Source organism: Tachypleus tridentatus, chromosome 1 (genome assembly GCF_004210375.1).
Source record: "Tachypleus tridentatus isolate NWPU-2018 chromosome 1, ASM421037v1, whole genome shotgun sequence".
Taxonomy (NCBI): Eukaryota; Metazoa; Arthropoda; class Merostomata; order Xiphosura; family Limulidae; genus Tachypleus; species Tachypleus tridentatus.
In genome coordinates, this window is record NC_134825.1 from 124,062,920 (window position 1) to 124,081,429 (window position 18,510).

General features: G+C 33.0%; 1 protein-coding gene across 5 annotated transcripts in view; it reads left to right on the forward strand.

The window, feature by feature from the left end:
* The window catches only part of LOC143222627 (uncharacterized), a 54,921-nt gene that overhangs the window by 18,754 nt on the left and 17,657 nt on the right, over positions 1-18,510 (forward strand). For 3 of the 5 annotated variants that reach the window (XM_076449360.1, XM_076449349.1, XM_076449340.1), the window contains one exon: positions 14,624-17,932. The exons of the other annotated variants lie outside the window; for them this stretch is intronic. In XM_076449360.1, the coding sequence (XP_076305475.1) occupies positions 17,631-17,932 (302 nt within the window). In that variant the 5' untranslated portion in view covers positions 14,624-17,630. The remainder of the gene's footprint in view (positions 1-14,623; positions 17,933-18,510) is intronic. 5 annotated transcript variants of the gene reach the window in all.

Sequence of the window (18,510 nt, forward strand, 5' to 3'; positions counted from 1 at the left end):
GGAGTGTGCTTGATGGATATATATATCCCCAATAGTCTTCGGATTCAGGAGTCTGGTGTGTTGTTGCGTAGATGTCTACAGAGTGCGTCTTCTTTACTGACTTGGGAGAGCCAGCAATATCGTGTAATCCCTTTTGAATGAAAAAGGGAGACACCTACCATAAGTATTTATCGGTTAAGGCATAGAGAATGATAAATCGAGGTGTTCGTGACTGTGTAATGGAGTCGTCCGTACGTGATCATTTTCAAGTTATCTGTTTTTCAGTTTTATTTTTTTATGGATGGGAGTATCTGAGTATCCATAATGGATAGAATACATCTCAACACCCATTGACCCAACCCATCATGGAGTCCTACGAGGGGACGCATTACATTGCCAAACAAGGACACTCCGGCAGCGTCATAGTATTGTGAGCACTATATCCAAACACCAGCATCAAACATAAAATCCACAACACCTGTTGAGAATGTCCAACACTGGTGCTTGGTTGGCTCTAGCCCTCCCAAAAAAAAAAACAGCCAATTGACCCTGGGGCCACGACAAGACCGCCTGCCTACAAGAATTGTAGACCAAAATGGCGTGTTAAGGTTGGACCCTAAACTAAATGTGCAGAACCTTCTCTGGGAGGTCCTCTCACCACGTAAAGGCATCCATCTCAATGGGCCGAACAATGGTAGGAAACTAGGTAAAATTAGATTTGGTCAACATGTTTCTTATGCAAACCACTCGTCTTTGACAATTATAAAAATGCACGTCTTCAGTAGGACGTAGATTATCAAGACTAGACGATTGTCTAACGGAAGTGTATAATCTGGTCACGTGAATCACTTTTTACATTATTCTGCAGTGACGGTACAATTAGTGTGGTGATAATTCAATGAAGTCATGAACCTATCATATATATCTACTGTTCAAGGTTCTGGTGGTGGTAAAGCATTATGAGGCTCATTTAAATAACATAGTTAAAATTTTGCAGTTCTTTGAATGCCTATTTCTCTTTCTTCTGAATATTGGATCACCCTAGCTTACAAGCTTTATACCCTGAAATATTCGAAAGTAGATATGGTTACTTCCAGGATTATAAAACCACCAATTACAGAGCTGAAATCGTTCGCGACTAGTAAAGACTTCCAGCATTTACTTTGGCCTAAATAGTCCCTTAATCTATAAACCCTTGATAATCTATGAGATCTTTAGAACGAGGTATCGATAGATATAGTCCATTACCGACAATTGTACAGTTGATTTGGAAACAATATTGACAAAAAATAGTACACGATTGAAGCAGATATCTTCTTGACGCTATTAGAGTGAATATCACGTGTTGTTTTTGTTGTTGTTTCTTATTAAGCACAAAACTACACAAAGAATTACATGTGAGCTGCTCACCATGAGTATCGAAACCCGGTTTTTTGAGGTACAAGTCCACAGGCATATCACCGTGCCACTAGGGGAGGGCGTATAGTCTATAATCAAGTTGCATAGTGTTACGTATTATAATTTATCTTGGACTAGTCTTCAATTTATTATGTTATGTACGTTACGTATTATGGTTTCGAATAACTGAGAATTTATGATATTTGCCAACAGTATTGATCTACATTATTTTCTCTCTTAACACTGATATATTTTAATGTACAGACAACAGTACACTTTATAATAACGATTATTAAAATAGTTATCACAAGTAATGGTTTACATATAAAAGTTTTACAAACTTACAGACAATCCTGAGTCTTGTATCCGGTCTAGATCTGAATATCTTATCCATGGTCCAGATCCACGACGACCAAATTAATTTTGAATTTATATTGTTTCACTTCGCCTAAGCTAACGCTGTCTTTTTTTGGCTATCTCACACCGGATACAAGCTGACCTTTTCCGGCGTAAATACTTAATGTCCTTGTAGAAAATAACGTCCAAAGTAATTCACTGATGTTGAACGGTTTGTAATGTTTTGAAATCTATAAATATTCCTGGTTAAATTATGTAGTTTTCCGATTAATAAACGTGAATTACAATTATAGTTTCCAAAGCCTATAGCACACTGACTGTAGTTGACCAGTAATAATAATAATCTATCTCTCTGCTAGCTGCTTTTATAGGAATCACGCGTAATTCTCGAACTTTCAACATTGTTCGAAAACACGTAAATCACATATTGTTGATTCTCGCTCTTGAAAACCTTCTACAAATTTAGAGAATAGAGAAAATACGTCACATGTATAAAACGAACTATATTGAAACAAACGTAGGTATTAAAATTAATATATCACGGTAAATCTGTTACAATAGTGATCCAGCTTTTATTAGATTGGGATTTTGAATTTTGCTGTTGAGTGTAATAGAATTAGGTGGAATATTAAATAATCTTTGCTTCACGTACTTCTATAGGCAAGAGAGACTTGTGTTAATTTATAATCTCAAGCTATATTTTAAGCATGGAATTATGCCCTTCATGACATATTTCATATTTAGCTTTGAGTACCCAGATGTACTATGCGTCCTCAGTGGCTTTTTTATGTAAAATTTCAGCAAAATAAGGTAATGTCGTATTTTTGAAAATTTAGCAGGTAGTGCCAGTATGTTTATATTAGGGTTTGGTTTGCTTCCTTGTATGTGTATATGGAAGTCAAACGTACATCAACGTGTGGTGCGTTAGTATTCTGCATTGTTACGTGTTCTCTAACAACGTGTTTTTGACAAATTTTACATCAGATGAGTAAGATACAAAATGGTTGGCAATTTGTCCTGAGAGGGTTCTGTTGTGTTCAGAAATGATTTCTGATTATGTAAATCATGATTCTATCTCAATGTTTATTGTCAGTATAAGTTTTGTAAAAAAAAAGTAACTAAAATTTATTGCTGAAAAAACACACCAAAAAATGCCAGAATATACTCATAATTTACAACAATATCAAATCTTCACTGTTCTTTCATTCATATATATAAATCAACATGTGTTATACAGTACTTGCGTGTATGTTTGCTAGCTTACATAGAAACACAATATTACAAATTCCCACAGAACTGAAAAAAATCTACAATTAGGCCTAAAGTGTAAATATGTTTCATACGCGAAACACGAGTTTATCTGCTATATTATCTACGGTTTGTTCTGAATTTCGCGCAGAGCTATACGAGGGCTATCTGCGCTAACTGTCTTCAATTTAGCAGTGAAAAATTAGCGGGAACTCGCAGACTACGAGTCAGGCACCTTAACCGCCAGTTCATGCCAGGGCTATAATCTGCGGCAATTAGTCGTAATAGTCACAGCCACAAGTTGTTGTTTTTCAGTTTCGATACTCTATAGCTAACATGTTGCACAATAGAAAATAATTACAAGTTTCAGATGATATACAAATACGATTTACACACACACACATATACGCAATTTGAAAAAAAAACATGCATGAAGACAGTTGACTGTTACACGTTTTAATACTATTATTTTCACTGTTGTATAAATATCATATGTTTATAACTCTCTCAGTTCAAACACCAAAAAGTCGACAGTTGAGTCTAAAATTTAAACATGCCTCACATGCAAAGAATGAATTTGCTCGCTAGGGGATATAAAATATTACATAATTTACTTGTCGATGGCAGTGGACGATACAATTTGCTAATACTTTAGGGTAGAGTAAATTAAATAAATAAAAGCATAAAAATATACAATTATGGAAGGACGAAATAAGCGAAATAGCGACAAACTAAAACAGTTGATGTTGAGAGTTTTAATATAATAATTTTAAAGTTCATTATTTTATTTATAACGCCTCTTTATCAAGAATTTGATGAAGAAAAAATATCAAAATATTAGTCAAAGATAACAATTATTCAAAATGACAAGATGTTTATCAAAAAAAACGTTGTTTATAAAAATAGGATTAGTTTATAATGATTTCAATTTGCTAACTCTTTTTGACCCCCGTGACACCGTTGTATTTTACGGATTTACACCGCTAGAAATCGGTTTTCGATACCAGTGGTGGGCAGAGCACAGATAGCCCATTGTGTAGCTTTGTACTTATTTGAAAACAACAACTTCTACACTTTTTTATTTTAAATGTAAACACAATAGCTCCGTATTCTATTTAGTAGGAATTATTTCACTTTTGTCGAACAACGTAATACAGAACCAGCATTATTTAGGGAATTAACGATTTACAACGTTTACCGTTCTCCTATGTATAGTTTTTCACTTAATGTATAAAAACACTCTGGGTCTTGACTCTTATAGCACAGTTCAAGCTTCGTACGTGTGAGATCGAATATTTAATTCCATCTATGTCCATATTTTTATTTCTTGCTGAAAAAATGTTGCATTAGTCAATTTACAAGCAGTACGTACATCGTTTGCGAAATACGAGTTTATTTCCTAGTATAAGAATAATGAAGTAAAATAGTGTAGAACAGCCAGTATACCGTAAGGTTTTTCGTTATGTGTATGGCTTTGTTTTAATTTTTGTTACATGTTCATGTTCTGTAATGCCTGGAATTTATTTTATTTTATTTAAGAATACCTTTGATGTAATGAAGGTCACTGAAAGCGTATGTGTATTTTGTTACAGCAAAGCCACATCAGGCTATCTGCTGACACCGAAAGTGACCTCATTCTAATATTTTTTTGTGACCTTGTTTAATCCAGAGATATAAAAAGATATATAACTGTTATTATTATTTGCAACTGAGACTAATTTAAGTCATTGGTTAATTAAAAAAAAAGAGTAAAAGCAAATACATATTATTTTCCCTACCTAATGTTGTTTTGTTTTCTCGATAACGTTCAGAGAAAAAAATTTGGTCAGATATCCTGGAAAACTATTTTAAAATTTAAGGTCTTGGTCAAAGAAATAATTGATGGAAAAAAAGCTATTGATTTATTTTTATAAAAAGTATATTCTATTAAAAATTAGACATTAGTTTCACGCTTATTATGATTGTTATTAAATGGATAAACGTTTTTATAATAATGAATATTATACCACGCATAGTTAATCTTATCAATACACCTTTTGTTGGAACAAGGTATTAAATCACATAAGAATTAATTAAGTACTCGTGTTCTGAACAAACATGTTTGCTTATGTCTAACTATCGACTTGGTCTTTGAAATTAATTTCACACATAAGTCTCGTTTAATATTTGACTATAAAAAAATACAATTTACATGTAGAAATTGTGAATAAAGTATCTAATATTTAGTGTTTTATGCTTTGGCCCAGTATGGCCAGGTGGTTAGGGCGCTCGACACGTTATCCGTGAATCGCGGGTTCTTGTTCTATTCATACCAAACATGCTCGCCCTTTCAGCCGTGGAGGTGTAATAATGTTTCGGTCAATCCCACTATTTGTTGGTAAAAGAGTAGCCCAAGAGTTTGCTGTTGGTGGTTATGACTAGCTGCTCTCCCTCTAGTCTTACGCTGGCGCAGGTAGCCATCGTGTAGCTATGCGCGAAATTAAAAAAAAACAAACAAACTTCCTTACTTTATTTTTTATCTTGTAGTAATACATGACTAAGATGATCTACGTTATTTATGAATTATGGTTAAGTATGGGATAAACTCCTGTCACCGAACACGCTTGCTTCTCAGGCGTTATAATGTGACGGTCAATTTCATTTTCCGGTGGTAAAGTATAGCATACAAGTTGGCGTCGGATCACGTTAATATAGTTTTCTTCTCTATAGTATGTAACTTCTCAAATAGGGAAGGCTAGCACAGATCTTCAAGCAATGGAACAAAAATGAGTTCTGAGCACAAATGTTACGATTAAAGTTGGGAACGTTCAAACGTCTTATCCTTCTCGAAATACGTGTATTTAATAACCGAATGATTTATTAATAGAGATGTTTGTACAACTTATGCAAGACTTAACATTAAAATATTCTATTTAAACGACTTCGGGCTTGCGTGATAACACTTCAGGTGATATGACAGCAAACATAGCCACTGAAGTAAGACCGTTGAGTGTACATTGTGAACTGTACGGTGCAGTTGATTTTGAAAGACGAATTGATTTCCCGATTCATGTGTGCATAAGATAAAATTCCAACAACGTTATAAATTATTCTAAAGTATTTCGACCAAAGTAAGATAAGAAGTTTTAGTTATAACGTTGACGTTGCATAATTATCACAAAAATTACAAAGAACTAAACAATTACATGAAATAGAAGACAATCTTTATTAAATTCCAAATAGTAGAAAATCAATTTTGAATGATTTCTTCAAATAAATCAAAGCAGAATTATTGTTATGAATCGTGATTCAACCTTGTTTGTTGTTTATTTATTTTAAAGCAAAGCCACATTGGGCTATATATTGTGTCCGCCGCGGAGAATCGAATCCGTATTTTAGCGTTATAAGCCCGTAGACATTCAGCTATTCGACTGAGGGACTATGATTATTTTTTCTAACCTTTCAAAATATGTGTGTATTTAATAACTGGATAATATATTAATTAATAAAGAAATATATATAGCATTTGCTAGAAAACTTTTTTGTATCTCTTCTAGTGATCAGTAAGATATTTCTTACTCATCCAACTGATAAACTGGTACATAAAATAGGTAACTTTATTATCAACTCATTCTTGTTGCTTTCCTTACGAATTTGATCTATCGTGATGACGAGAAACCCATTTGAAGTAAAAATGTATCTCAGGACAGTTGGCATGGGTATTAACAATTTTATCAAAATGAAGCAGAGAATAACGTTTCGACCTTCTTAGGTCATCTTCAAGTTAACACCTCAAAATTGACCTTTGGTGAAAAAAATCAGAAGTACCAATGTTTTAGGATTTTTAAATTTTCTTAGTAAGTATTGAACTTCAGATGTCATCTTTATAGGATATCACCTGTTATAGTGGCTAAATATAAAATTTGCAGCTACTCAAACATGTGAAACACGTGAGGTAAATATAGAAACTTCATGACGAACAACAGACGTTGTTGTTTTGCTTTGTTTTTTTACTGTAAAAATAAAAACTGAAACGTGAAGATGTACAACTGTAGTTTATTTCTTACGTTTATTACAAACGAATCTGTCATATATCCGATCGATGCACATAAACATTATATCAGGTAAAATAGACTAATTTGTGTAGATTAGAGCTCTTATTTCACACCTTTACAAAAATACAAGAAAAATGACATTAAATAACGTAGGAGGTTGTAAGTGAAAGTAAATTGTATTTCCATTTTTTTTAAGATATCGATACCACTTGATATTAACTTGCAAGTATCGGTAATGATATTGTCTGAAAGCAATTATTTTTCGCTTCAATAAACGAAAGTCTCATTCTAAATTGTTGGCAATCTGCACTGTTTGAATATTGTTCTAATCTGAAATGTACGTATTGAATTTATTAAAGTAAAAAAATGGCGTACACATTACATACTAGTTTTCTTATTTACCTCACGTTTGCAAAATATAACATTAATGTAGATCTGTTTTGTCTTTTTTTTAATATCGCGCAAAGCTACAGAAGGTATATCTGCGCTAGTCGTCCCTAATTTAGCAATGGGTTACTCTTTTACCAACGAATAACTTTTGAAGTATAGTAAAACGTGCTGTAGGTAAAGTTCATGAACGTGCTTCAAAAATCAGCTAGAAATTGATAAAAATTGACTTATTTATCGTTACCTACAATATTATGTATTTTTAGAGTGTTACTTATGTAATATTGTAATAAAAGTTGATATAGTTTGAAAAATAAAAAGATTTTGCTACTCGTTTTGTGAACTTTTAAATCAGAGAATCCGGTGATGTTTTAGGACACAATAGGACAGTGTAAGGAAGCTTCAGAGTAATGCTTATTCGAACTAAAATCTGGGAAATCTGTTGAGATTTTAAAACTACGAGCGGAAAGCGCATCATTTCATTAAAGCGATTGAAGTTAGTGTTAAATATATTCAATATTCTAAACTCACGTTCCGTCGTTTCAGCTATGAGCACGTTATTAAAAGTGATTTTCAAACCACTTTTTCGATTCAGAGAACCGAACAGAACTTTATGAAAACGGAAACTGCTGGTTGGTTGGCTGCCTTATATATAGCATGAATTCGGTTCATATTTAATGATGCCACTGTGTGAACCTTAGAATTTGCCGATCTAACTGTTTCTCACGTTTGTTAAACATACCATTGAGTTTCCAGTTTCCTATATCATGGCCTTTAAAACGCAGTTCTGATGGCTTTAATATGCTTTGTTTTCGCATAACTATCAGGAGGAGTAGCTTCCAAAAAGATACAAATAGGTATGCCAAACCTGTGCCTGTGTCTACGGTAATCATTTAAACTCAGGTACATAGGTGCACAACCAAATTCTGTATATTTTGACACCATTACATGTAATATTATATTCCTTCTCTTACTGATGTTGATTTTTACAGGATGACATTGAATTAAGCAAATAACTTGGTCAATACACAGAAACATACACAAAAACAATAGTGTGAAGAAAATATTACGTGTTTTATTAGAAACATTGTAGGTTTGCGTTACTCCTGCAAAAATGATAGTTTAACATTCATGTGAACTCCAGTGTGTCCGCATTATAACCATAGGGATAGGATTTGACAGTATACTAGCATGTAAACTTACAAACTGTTAGTTATGTAAAGAAGTTATGCCTAATGAATTCATTCAAACCTTAGACACTTTACAATAGCAACATTTACATTTATAGACACACTAATTCAAGAACAATGGTCATTTCCCAAGATATCCAAGCATCTATTTTTGTGCGTTTTGTGTTGGTATATAATAATTTTTTGATTCTATGATTGAGATGAACATTTAATATTCTACTTCAAACTAAGGTGAGTATTCATCAACCTAGTAGGTTCAAAACAAGGACAGGCCCGCAGTCAAGCGGCGTGATACACTTACTATTTTTACTCTTTTATATCGTTTTTGTATAAACGTATTTATACGTTTAGGCAGTCCCGATTTTTTGGGTGGGAATTTATGCACCACTAAATGTGCACCTTACGATCAGCGTTACTAAGCTTGTTTATTTTAACAATTGTACTGTGAGCAGGACTAGCAATCACAACGTTAGCTTCCAAGAAAGATGCACTTATTGTAACATTTATGCGAGTTCATTAATCTCAGCAACACTATTTAACGTTAAGGAAAAATAACACTTAAAACATGTATAAAATGGTGCCATCGTTCGCAGTTGTAGAACTGGCAAAAAAGTTAAATGTCGGCAATAGTGACCTCGATGTTCACAACAGTTGTACATTTGAGAATATGTTCCGTGCAGAAGAAAACAACGTGTCACGTGAAGACGAGAAACCAAGTAATGAATGCTATGTAACTTAGTGTTTTCATTGCATTTGAAACCTACCTTTGGCACAGTAGTGGCTGCTTTGTTGCGTATATGTACTTTGTTAGCTGCATGCCTTTTTGGTAATTTACATATCTTTAGTCAAGTGCAAAGTGGTTAAATGGAGATAATTTGGCCTATATCTACGTCAGCTGTAAAGATAAATTAAATATCTCGTTTCATTCATACACTCGAGCACTCGAACAGTTGTCTTCGAAATCTTTCCTGAGTGAGGGAACATCATTAATACGAATGGCTGCTATATCAAAGCCACGCATGACAAACCTTTCAGAAATCACTGAGGAATTTCTACTACACTCTAAACGTAATAATTAATTTATACTGAGTAATACGTTCATCTCAGTTTTGGGTTTATATAGTTTGTACAGCTGAACAAGACAGTAATTGTATTTTATTGTCAGAGCTGAAACAATAAACTTAAAGAGCTTTGTAGGAAATATTTCAATATTCGCTTGATTTGCACTTTTTTTTTAAATCTACCGTCCACTAATTTCAGGTACTGTGTGTTTTGTTTATTTTAGCACCAATATAAACAAGAGGCTATATGTGTTCTTCCTTTCCTGGAGAATTGAACTCCGGATTTTTGTAGAGTTGTAACTCCGTAGACTATCTACTAACCTGCTTTCGGACATCACATTACTACTTAACCTATACCGTTTTAGTTTAGCCTTTAAAATGTTTGTAGATGTTGTAAAGTCGAGAAAATATAAAATAAAATTATGAACAAAATGAATTTAAATCATATTCTGGAGCATGAAACCAAACACTATAGTATCAGTACAATAATTGTGAGAAAAAATAAGACAACTAACATAAGAAAGACATTTTATTTCCAGTGTAAAGTTTTATTTAAGCCATCTGAGATACCATACCGTATACACAATCTACAACGATTTCATTTCAAATGCTAGTCTATTAGAATTGCTTAAACAAATAAAAAACAATAAGCATGTATTACAAAACACTGATGCTGAACTCAGAAAAGAAATTATCCATAATTTTCCTTATTCTTCTAATATGTATTTGTTCACCAATTGAACCACTTCGGTCTTTTTGGAATAACTATCTTCCTCGCATTACGACTAGTGCATTTGGAAAGAAAATACCTTTCGTCTTTTAGGTTTTAAAGGAACAACAACACATTCGGAATCAATTCTGGAATACTGTTCCCATCTCTGATTTTATCTTCAAGCAAAAGCATAGAACTAGATTTACTTTGTTGCCGTCTCTGATTTTACCTTAAAACAAGAGAAAAAGACAACCATAACAACGTGGAACTAGACTTAGTTTGTTATCATCTCTAAGTTTATCATGAAGTAAAAGCACGGATCTAGATTTTTCATTTATAAACTTAGTCAGTTTTTTACCAAATTTCTATTAAGGTAAAAATAATTTAAAAGTGTACGAGTGAGATGAATTAGTTCTTCAGTCCTAGCATTAGCGAATTTAATTTTTGCCTGTACGCATGCCAACATGTACATCTTATAATCCATAAAAATGAAAGGTAAAGAATAACAGCAACACCAATATTACCATCATAATTTAAAGTTAGTTTAATAAAAATTTTGCTGTTCGAGTTTTAATTTATCATAAATTCAGTACAAAGTTCACTAGCATTATCATTTCTATGCGCGTATGTGTCGTTCAGTAACTGTAATTGGTAACTACCAGATAAATTAATTTTATAAAACTAAACAGAAAAGCTAAGATTATATATATTGAACACAAACAATAAATACTTATAGTTATTGTGAACGATATACCATTTCTCAGTACCTGAGAATCTGAAAATTCCATCCTCAACTGTGAAAGAACACCGAATTGCCACTAAACCAAGTTATATTTTGCAACTCGAAACTCAAGTTCCTTTTAGCTCTGTTTTTATAAATTATCAGTCTTTTCATTTCAACTGCTTGTATAATTTCGTCTTACTTAGTTCAGAAATGCAACCGTTCATTGATTATGCATCAAAAGAAGCAAAATACGTGTAGTAATGTTTTTTTATGAATTTAGCGCAAAGCTTCACAAACCCTGTATACTCTACCCGTCCCTAATTTAGCAGTGATTAGAGGGAAAACAGTCATCATTACCCACCGCCAACTCTTGGGATACTATTTTATCAATGAATAGTGGGATAGATCGATCATTATAATGCCACACGGCTGAAAGAGTGAGCATATTTGATAGGATGGGGATTCGAACCTCGCAATCCTCATATTGCGAGTCGAGAGCCCAAATCTCGACCATGCCAGGCCTCCATATTTCTGAACTGGAGAGATGTCGCTGATGTTCTTTAGCTTTTTCTTTTTAAAAATTAAAAATACTTAAAAAATTCTACGAAACGTAGTGAAACTAACTAAATAGTTTCTATTTTTGTCTTAACATATTCATGTAATTTTTATATTATTTTTAATTCTTTGGATGTTGTGAAACTTCCAAAATTTTGTTGTAACTTTTTTGAAAATCATATATCATTCTAGAAGTTAAATTTTTTGAAGTTATTTAGAAAGTTTATTTTACATACCTAATCACTTTCAACTTGAATAATATTCATTAACACGTTTCTTATTTACTAGTTTGCCATCTGCAGTAGTCACTACCATACCAGGCCTACATGTATCGAAATGGATTAGTTTTGGCGTTATTGAAAATAAATTACACCAGATTATTTTAACGTATGACAAAGCCATCCTTTCTATTACAAATTAAAATGAAACTTTGGTTCTAGAATTTAAAATTCATAGCCTTCTAGCATTCACTGGGCGTCATCCTTGTTTTCTGAAGATCATTTAAAGTTATTATTGAAGTCCATAGACTACCTTTCTCAAAAGTTGTTATAATGGTGTTTTCATTAGCTAATTAATGTTTTACTTTCTACTGTTTTTTTTTCTTCCCTGATAACCTCGTATTTACACACTCTTTTAAGTCTTACTTATTGATAGTCCCTTTGATAAAACAGTTTATGGATGAAAGAGCTTCGTGCGTCATCTTTTCCCCTCGAGTGTTTTCGCTTTGAAGGATTTTCCTCCGCTGTTTTCTACAGTGAATCTTTCGTCTTGATCCACATAATCTATCCTTCTAAATGTTTACTCGAAATGATGCGAAAGTTTTAATTTTCTACGTCATTGCGTTAAAAATAACATATTTGAAGTTACTGGTTAAAAGTAAAAGTTTAGCATAAAGAAATAAATGCCAGTTGATAAATGACAATGCACGAAGTTACAAAAACAAAGTAACTTAGAGTAAAGTAAAGCTAGATGAAAGCGAGAAAACTATATACCCTGTATAGTAAAATTACAATTTATTGTGAAAGACAAAGACTGCAAGATATGAAAGTAAAAAAGATAATAATAAAGTAATGCAGCTAACCCTATAAACTCTAGTGAAACTAAAAGTGATTATGAAATAAGACAAACGGATATTACCACAAAAAAGTTTGTTAGATGTGAATTGTAAAACTGCGTAATAGACTATCTGTGTTCTGCCCATAACTGGTATCAAAATCCTCATTCAGTATTCAGTTTTATCGTTAAGAAGGAGAGATGCCCAAATGGAATGAAAGAAAAATTGTTGAAATGGAAAACTCACAAGTTATTGTTTACATTTCTATACACTAAGACCAAATATCGTTATGTCAATGAACGTAATTTTTTTTCTTGTACACAAAATATTGATAATTTCTACATAGTCTTTTCTATATGTTTATTGTAATAAAGATTAAAACAACGCTATCTCAACAAATCGCTTCTGTGCATTTGGTGTGGTGTCTTTTGGTTAGATAAACATGATAAACGAATATTGTTAAGATGGTATAGATCACTGTTTGCATTGTATGTTTTGCCTGATTAGAAAGGAAAAAAATGGTACAAATGTCAATAATTTGTTTAACCTGATATGCTAGGGACTTATTTATAATTTAACTCTTTCGTAAAATGTAACACTTACGTATTACTGCGAACGCCTGATCATAACCAGGACACTGATTATTTTGGTAGCTTGTTCCTTTTCTGTTTATTATGCGTTCATGATAGTTAAAGAAAGTAGGTTGAAGAGAGAGGTAAATTCACTTTTGAAATATATATTTCCACTCAATAAATGGTATGAAGAGAGGTGACCTAAATTAAGATCAGTTAACATTCTGAATTCTTTATCAGAAAATATGTTCTGCCTATCCTTTATATTCTAGTAACCGTAAATAGAAGGTTTATTTAGTGCTGCATGCCTTTACTATTACATTCCCTGAAAATCATTTCTTTGGTTTGAATTTCGCACAAAACAACACGAAAACTGTCTGCGCAAGACGTTCCTAATTTGGTAATGTAGCACTAGAGAGAAAGCAGCTAGTCATCATAACCCACTTTCAACTCTTGGGATGCTCTTTTAACAACGAATAGTTGGATTGATTGTTACGTTATAATGCTATACAGCTAATAGAGCGAGCATGTTTTGTGGGACAGAGATTCGAACCCGCGACCCTAAGATTGTGAGTCGAGTGCTCTAACTACCTGACCGTGTCGGGCCAAAACATAATTTAAATTGTTCTTTCTTATCACAAAAAACAATTTGAAGGTGCAAGTGAATGGATTTGTTTATATTTTGTAATTCAGAACGCAATTGTTTACATATACGATATTAAGCCTATTTCTTATAGCTATGGACATTATTATTTTAGTAGAAAGAATTTATATATTTATTATAGAATTTTGAAAGTTTTTTATATTTTTTACAGTACCATGTAGTAACCAGTATATAGCGTAGAAAACGTTTTATGCACATAATTAGGTAAATGTAAATATTAGCAGACGAACTATTCCAGAAAGAATTATGAAGCAAAAGTGGTAAAGATTTATAATGAAATGCATTAAAATACTTGTTTTTTTTTCTTTTATTATGCATTGTTCCAGACCCTTAATAACTTTTATTGAAGAAATATATGAATCGGGAATTTAGAGAAGTGTAACGCTCTCGTACTAATCAAATACATGTCAAAGTTTGTAAATAAAACTGTTAGTCAGTTTGAAATTCTGTACTTTCTTGTCTCTCCAAGAGCAGATTTTAACACTATATTACTATTACCTAAAACAAAAAAGACAACTAATATTTTCACCCAAACTCTACTCATTTAAATTTAAATTTGTATAGCTTGATATTAAATTCTCTTCTTTAGAAATTCTACAATATGAATTTTAATAACATATTTTCAGATTATTATTATATGTTGATACGCATTTAGAATCCAAATAAATTATTTCTTATTTTCTTTCAGTGTAACAACTGCCATCATCGGCGATAAAAAAGAAACTTTTTGGGCGGAAAATCCATTTAATAACCTTTCTGTGACTCTATGCAACTGTGAACAATTAAGAGTATTTTTTTCATTACAACAAATGAGCAGATTACGTTATATACAAATTATGTGTTTCCACTGTTTTAACTGGGTGCTTCTCACCTGGATCTCTTAAAGATCTTAATGGTGGAAACCACGTCATGCCTGGTTATAGCAGTTCTGCAGATACCAGATGTTGCTGTGTTGTTGTGCCTAAATTACCAAATTACATGACAGAAAACAACGCAATAACCATGGTTCAACAACCGCTTATTGAGGAGCAAGAAGATAGAAATCTAAAAGAGTGTCAACCAGAAATTCCTAGTTGTAATAATTCCAAAAAACAACCTTGTGAAGAAGGTCATGCAAACAAGCCATCGGATTTTAACGTTTCTACTTTAATTGATAGCTCAGGAACTTCAGAAATTCATTCGAATACTTCGGATCCAGATTATAGTGGAAATAAGAACCACTACACTGTTCCTTACTATCCTTCTATGATGCCTAAAAGATGGAAACATTTTAAAAAACATATAATTAACAGACGAAATAGAGGAGAAAACAAGAAAACAACAACTACTAAGTCCTTTAAATACTGTCCCAAACAAATGAAAAAGGAAAAACCGATGAATGGACTTCAAAAGAGATGGCAAACTTTAGGCAACAATTGTTTGAAGGAAGCAGAAGCACGATCAAAATCTTCAAGAGAAACGAATAAAGGTTTCGTGGTTGTTTCTAAAGAAAGCACAACAAAACTACTAATTAAATCTAGAAGATCTGAGAGAACATCCTGCTCTGTACAAAGAAAGTTGCTTCCTCCTGGAAAATGTCAAACTTTAAAACAGAAAAGTGATAGCTTAGCTGCTCCACTTAATACAAACGTTAGAGAAAAAAGGTCAAACAATGGCATAAAGGAACATGAACAGTCTCTCTGTCTTTTGTCATCTGAAGACAATAATCGACTTAGCCGTTATAGTCCAAGAAAACAAATAAAAACAAGACAGTCTTTGGAAGATGAGCATGGACAGTACATTGCCAATTTTGTAGAGCTAAAGAGAGCAAAATCTTCTCATAAATGTCAAATTCCAAAAACGACTAATCGCAATAAAAAGATTAGTGCGTTACTAAAGCAACCAAATAGTCTAAGTGATTACATACAGTCACATAGTGTTAACAACAGCCTCACAAAAGTAAAAAAGGTGTCACCATTGTCTGTTTATACGAGTGTTTATGAGAACTTTATTTCATCTGTGACATGCAAACGCTTTAAAAGAAAATCCACTAAACGAAAACTAGAAGGCCCAGGAAATGTGTCACTCAAAAAATCTTTCTCTGATGAACAAGGTCAAAATACACAAATAAAAAGGAAGAAAAGAAATGTAACACCTCAATCACCTGACTGTTCCACTCATAACAACGTTGATGAAGTGGTTAAAGATGTCATAAACGATATAATTCAGTCAGTGGTTCAAACTAATCTCAGCATGGAAGAAGATATTAATTTCCATGAACCATCTACGAGAGAAAAAAGCCTTCTTGCCGAGTTTTGCAAAGAATATGGATTTGACGAAAATGAATTTTTAAATTTACGAGCAGTTCTTAATCCCTACATAAGATACCCTGATGATGACGACGTGTTTTTCTTACCTGCAAAGGAATGTTTTCAAAGTAAACCATTATCTAAAAAGAAAAAACTTAGAAGATATCGAAGAAAAGGACTGAAAAAAGAGTGTACCGGTGGAAACCAAATAAAGTCAATGCAGCCAAGAAAACGGAAACCATACAAGCGAAGAATATCAGGAACTATACCTACTAGAATATTAAAAACAAGAGCTTCATGTAGAAGAAACAATATTTGTATTGAAGAATATAACAATTTTAATACTACTGATAAAGTAACGGAATGTTATTCAGGCGATTCCGAAGCCACTTATGCAAACACAAACTGTCCTGAATCAACAAATATACTGAACAACATTTCAGAAAAGAGAGCAAACAAAACATCCAAGTTCACAGACACAGTCTACGCTCAGGAATCAACTGAAAGTGTGGTTTTATTAGCACAAAATAATGCGACAAATGCGACAACATATGCTGGTAATGAAATTGGCCTTAAAGCTGAGCCAGTGAAAGATTTAAAAAATAGTAATTCTGAAAATATTCACACTTCAGACAATCGTGGTATTTGCAGTTATGTTTGTAAGAAGGAAGTATCTTGTGAAACCGAAAATGATTTTAGTGGAGAAGAAACTCTCCATGAAACTGATATACAAAAAAAAGACAGCAATACAAAAAAAACAGAAGTTGATCAACATATCAGAAGCAATATGTGTGATGCAGAATATTACCATGCCGGTTACCTAACTTCTTTGAATAATACAAACGAAGTTGGAGTTGGTTCAAACACTATATTTCAAAGAGAGGCTAAAACACATGATAAGCATACTTCAGCTGAAGATGCAACTTCACTGGATAAAATGTCAAACACCACCTTAAATTCTAGCGAAGACAATAAAATTCATGCTGATGAAACTATAGACCAACCTATTCTCGAAGCCAAAGCTCAATCAATGCAAAACACGCCTTCAAGATTTCAGAATCATGAGAACGAAACTAACAATATGCAAGTAATAACTGGAGAATTTGTTACAGCAAAATGTTTTCCAGAGAACAACAAAAGCAGACAAGATATTCCCAAAACTGTAGAAAATAGAAACAGTAACACTGCTGCCACATTTATTAACGAAGAAAGGGTAAATATCCAAACAAACCTAGAGAGACTTCAATCGTACCTGAAGAACACCAAAGAATAAATATTCCACTAGCAGAGGAGATAGTTAAAGGGAGCTTGAACAGTAACAAAGAAGAGAAGTCACCTTGTAACAATGTAATTACTAAGAGACCCAAAGGCCTTGAAGAAGTAATATTGTCCTTAACAAAAGAAACGATGAGCATTAATTGTGAAACATTGAAAGATACTCCTCATGTTACCACACAAAATGCAAATAAGGCCTCATATGACCAAGACATACTACCAGTAAATGAAATACAAGTAAGTGGCGACACAAAAGTAAAAGAAATCAAATGCTGTATTGAAACCTTTCCGGAAACCTCATTCTTCACCTGTCAGAGTAATAAATCTCATTCGTACGAAGGACTTTCACCTGAATGCATTAAAAAAGAATTAGAATTGGCACCATGTTCACAAATAGAAAGTTTTGACAATAACGAAGAAGAATGCAATACTACGTAAGTACGAAAGTTGTGTACGATTTTTTTTGTTGCATAACAGAAGATATTTTGCAAACCTCTTTGTGCTCATATTTTATTAATATAAATAATATTATGACTTTATGATCTGGCGAGAACACAAATTTATTTTTACTTTAATTATTCCTACTCGTGTTGTAAACATGTAAATATGCTGACACCAATTCTTGTTTGTTTGTTTGTTTTAGAATTTCGCGAAAAATTACACGAGGGCTATCTGCGCTAGCCGTCCCTAATTTAGCAGTGTAAGACTAGAGGGAAGGCAGCTAGTCATCACTACCGACCGCCAATTCTTGGGCTACTGTTTTACAAGTGAATAGTGGGATTGACCAAAACTTTATAACGTTTCCACGGGTTAAAGAGCGAACATGTTTGATATGACTGGGATTTGAATCCCAAACCCTCAGATTGCGAGTCGATCGCCTTAACCACTGGGCCGTGCCGGACCGTCACTAATTCTATTCCCCTCAGTGAACTCAGCAGATTTCCCAATGACGGTTTGCTAACACACACACCAATTCTATTATTATTATAAAATGTAAATTTAATAGTTCCAA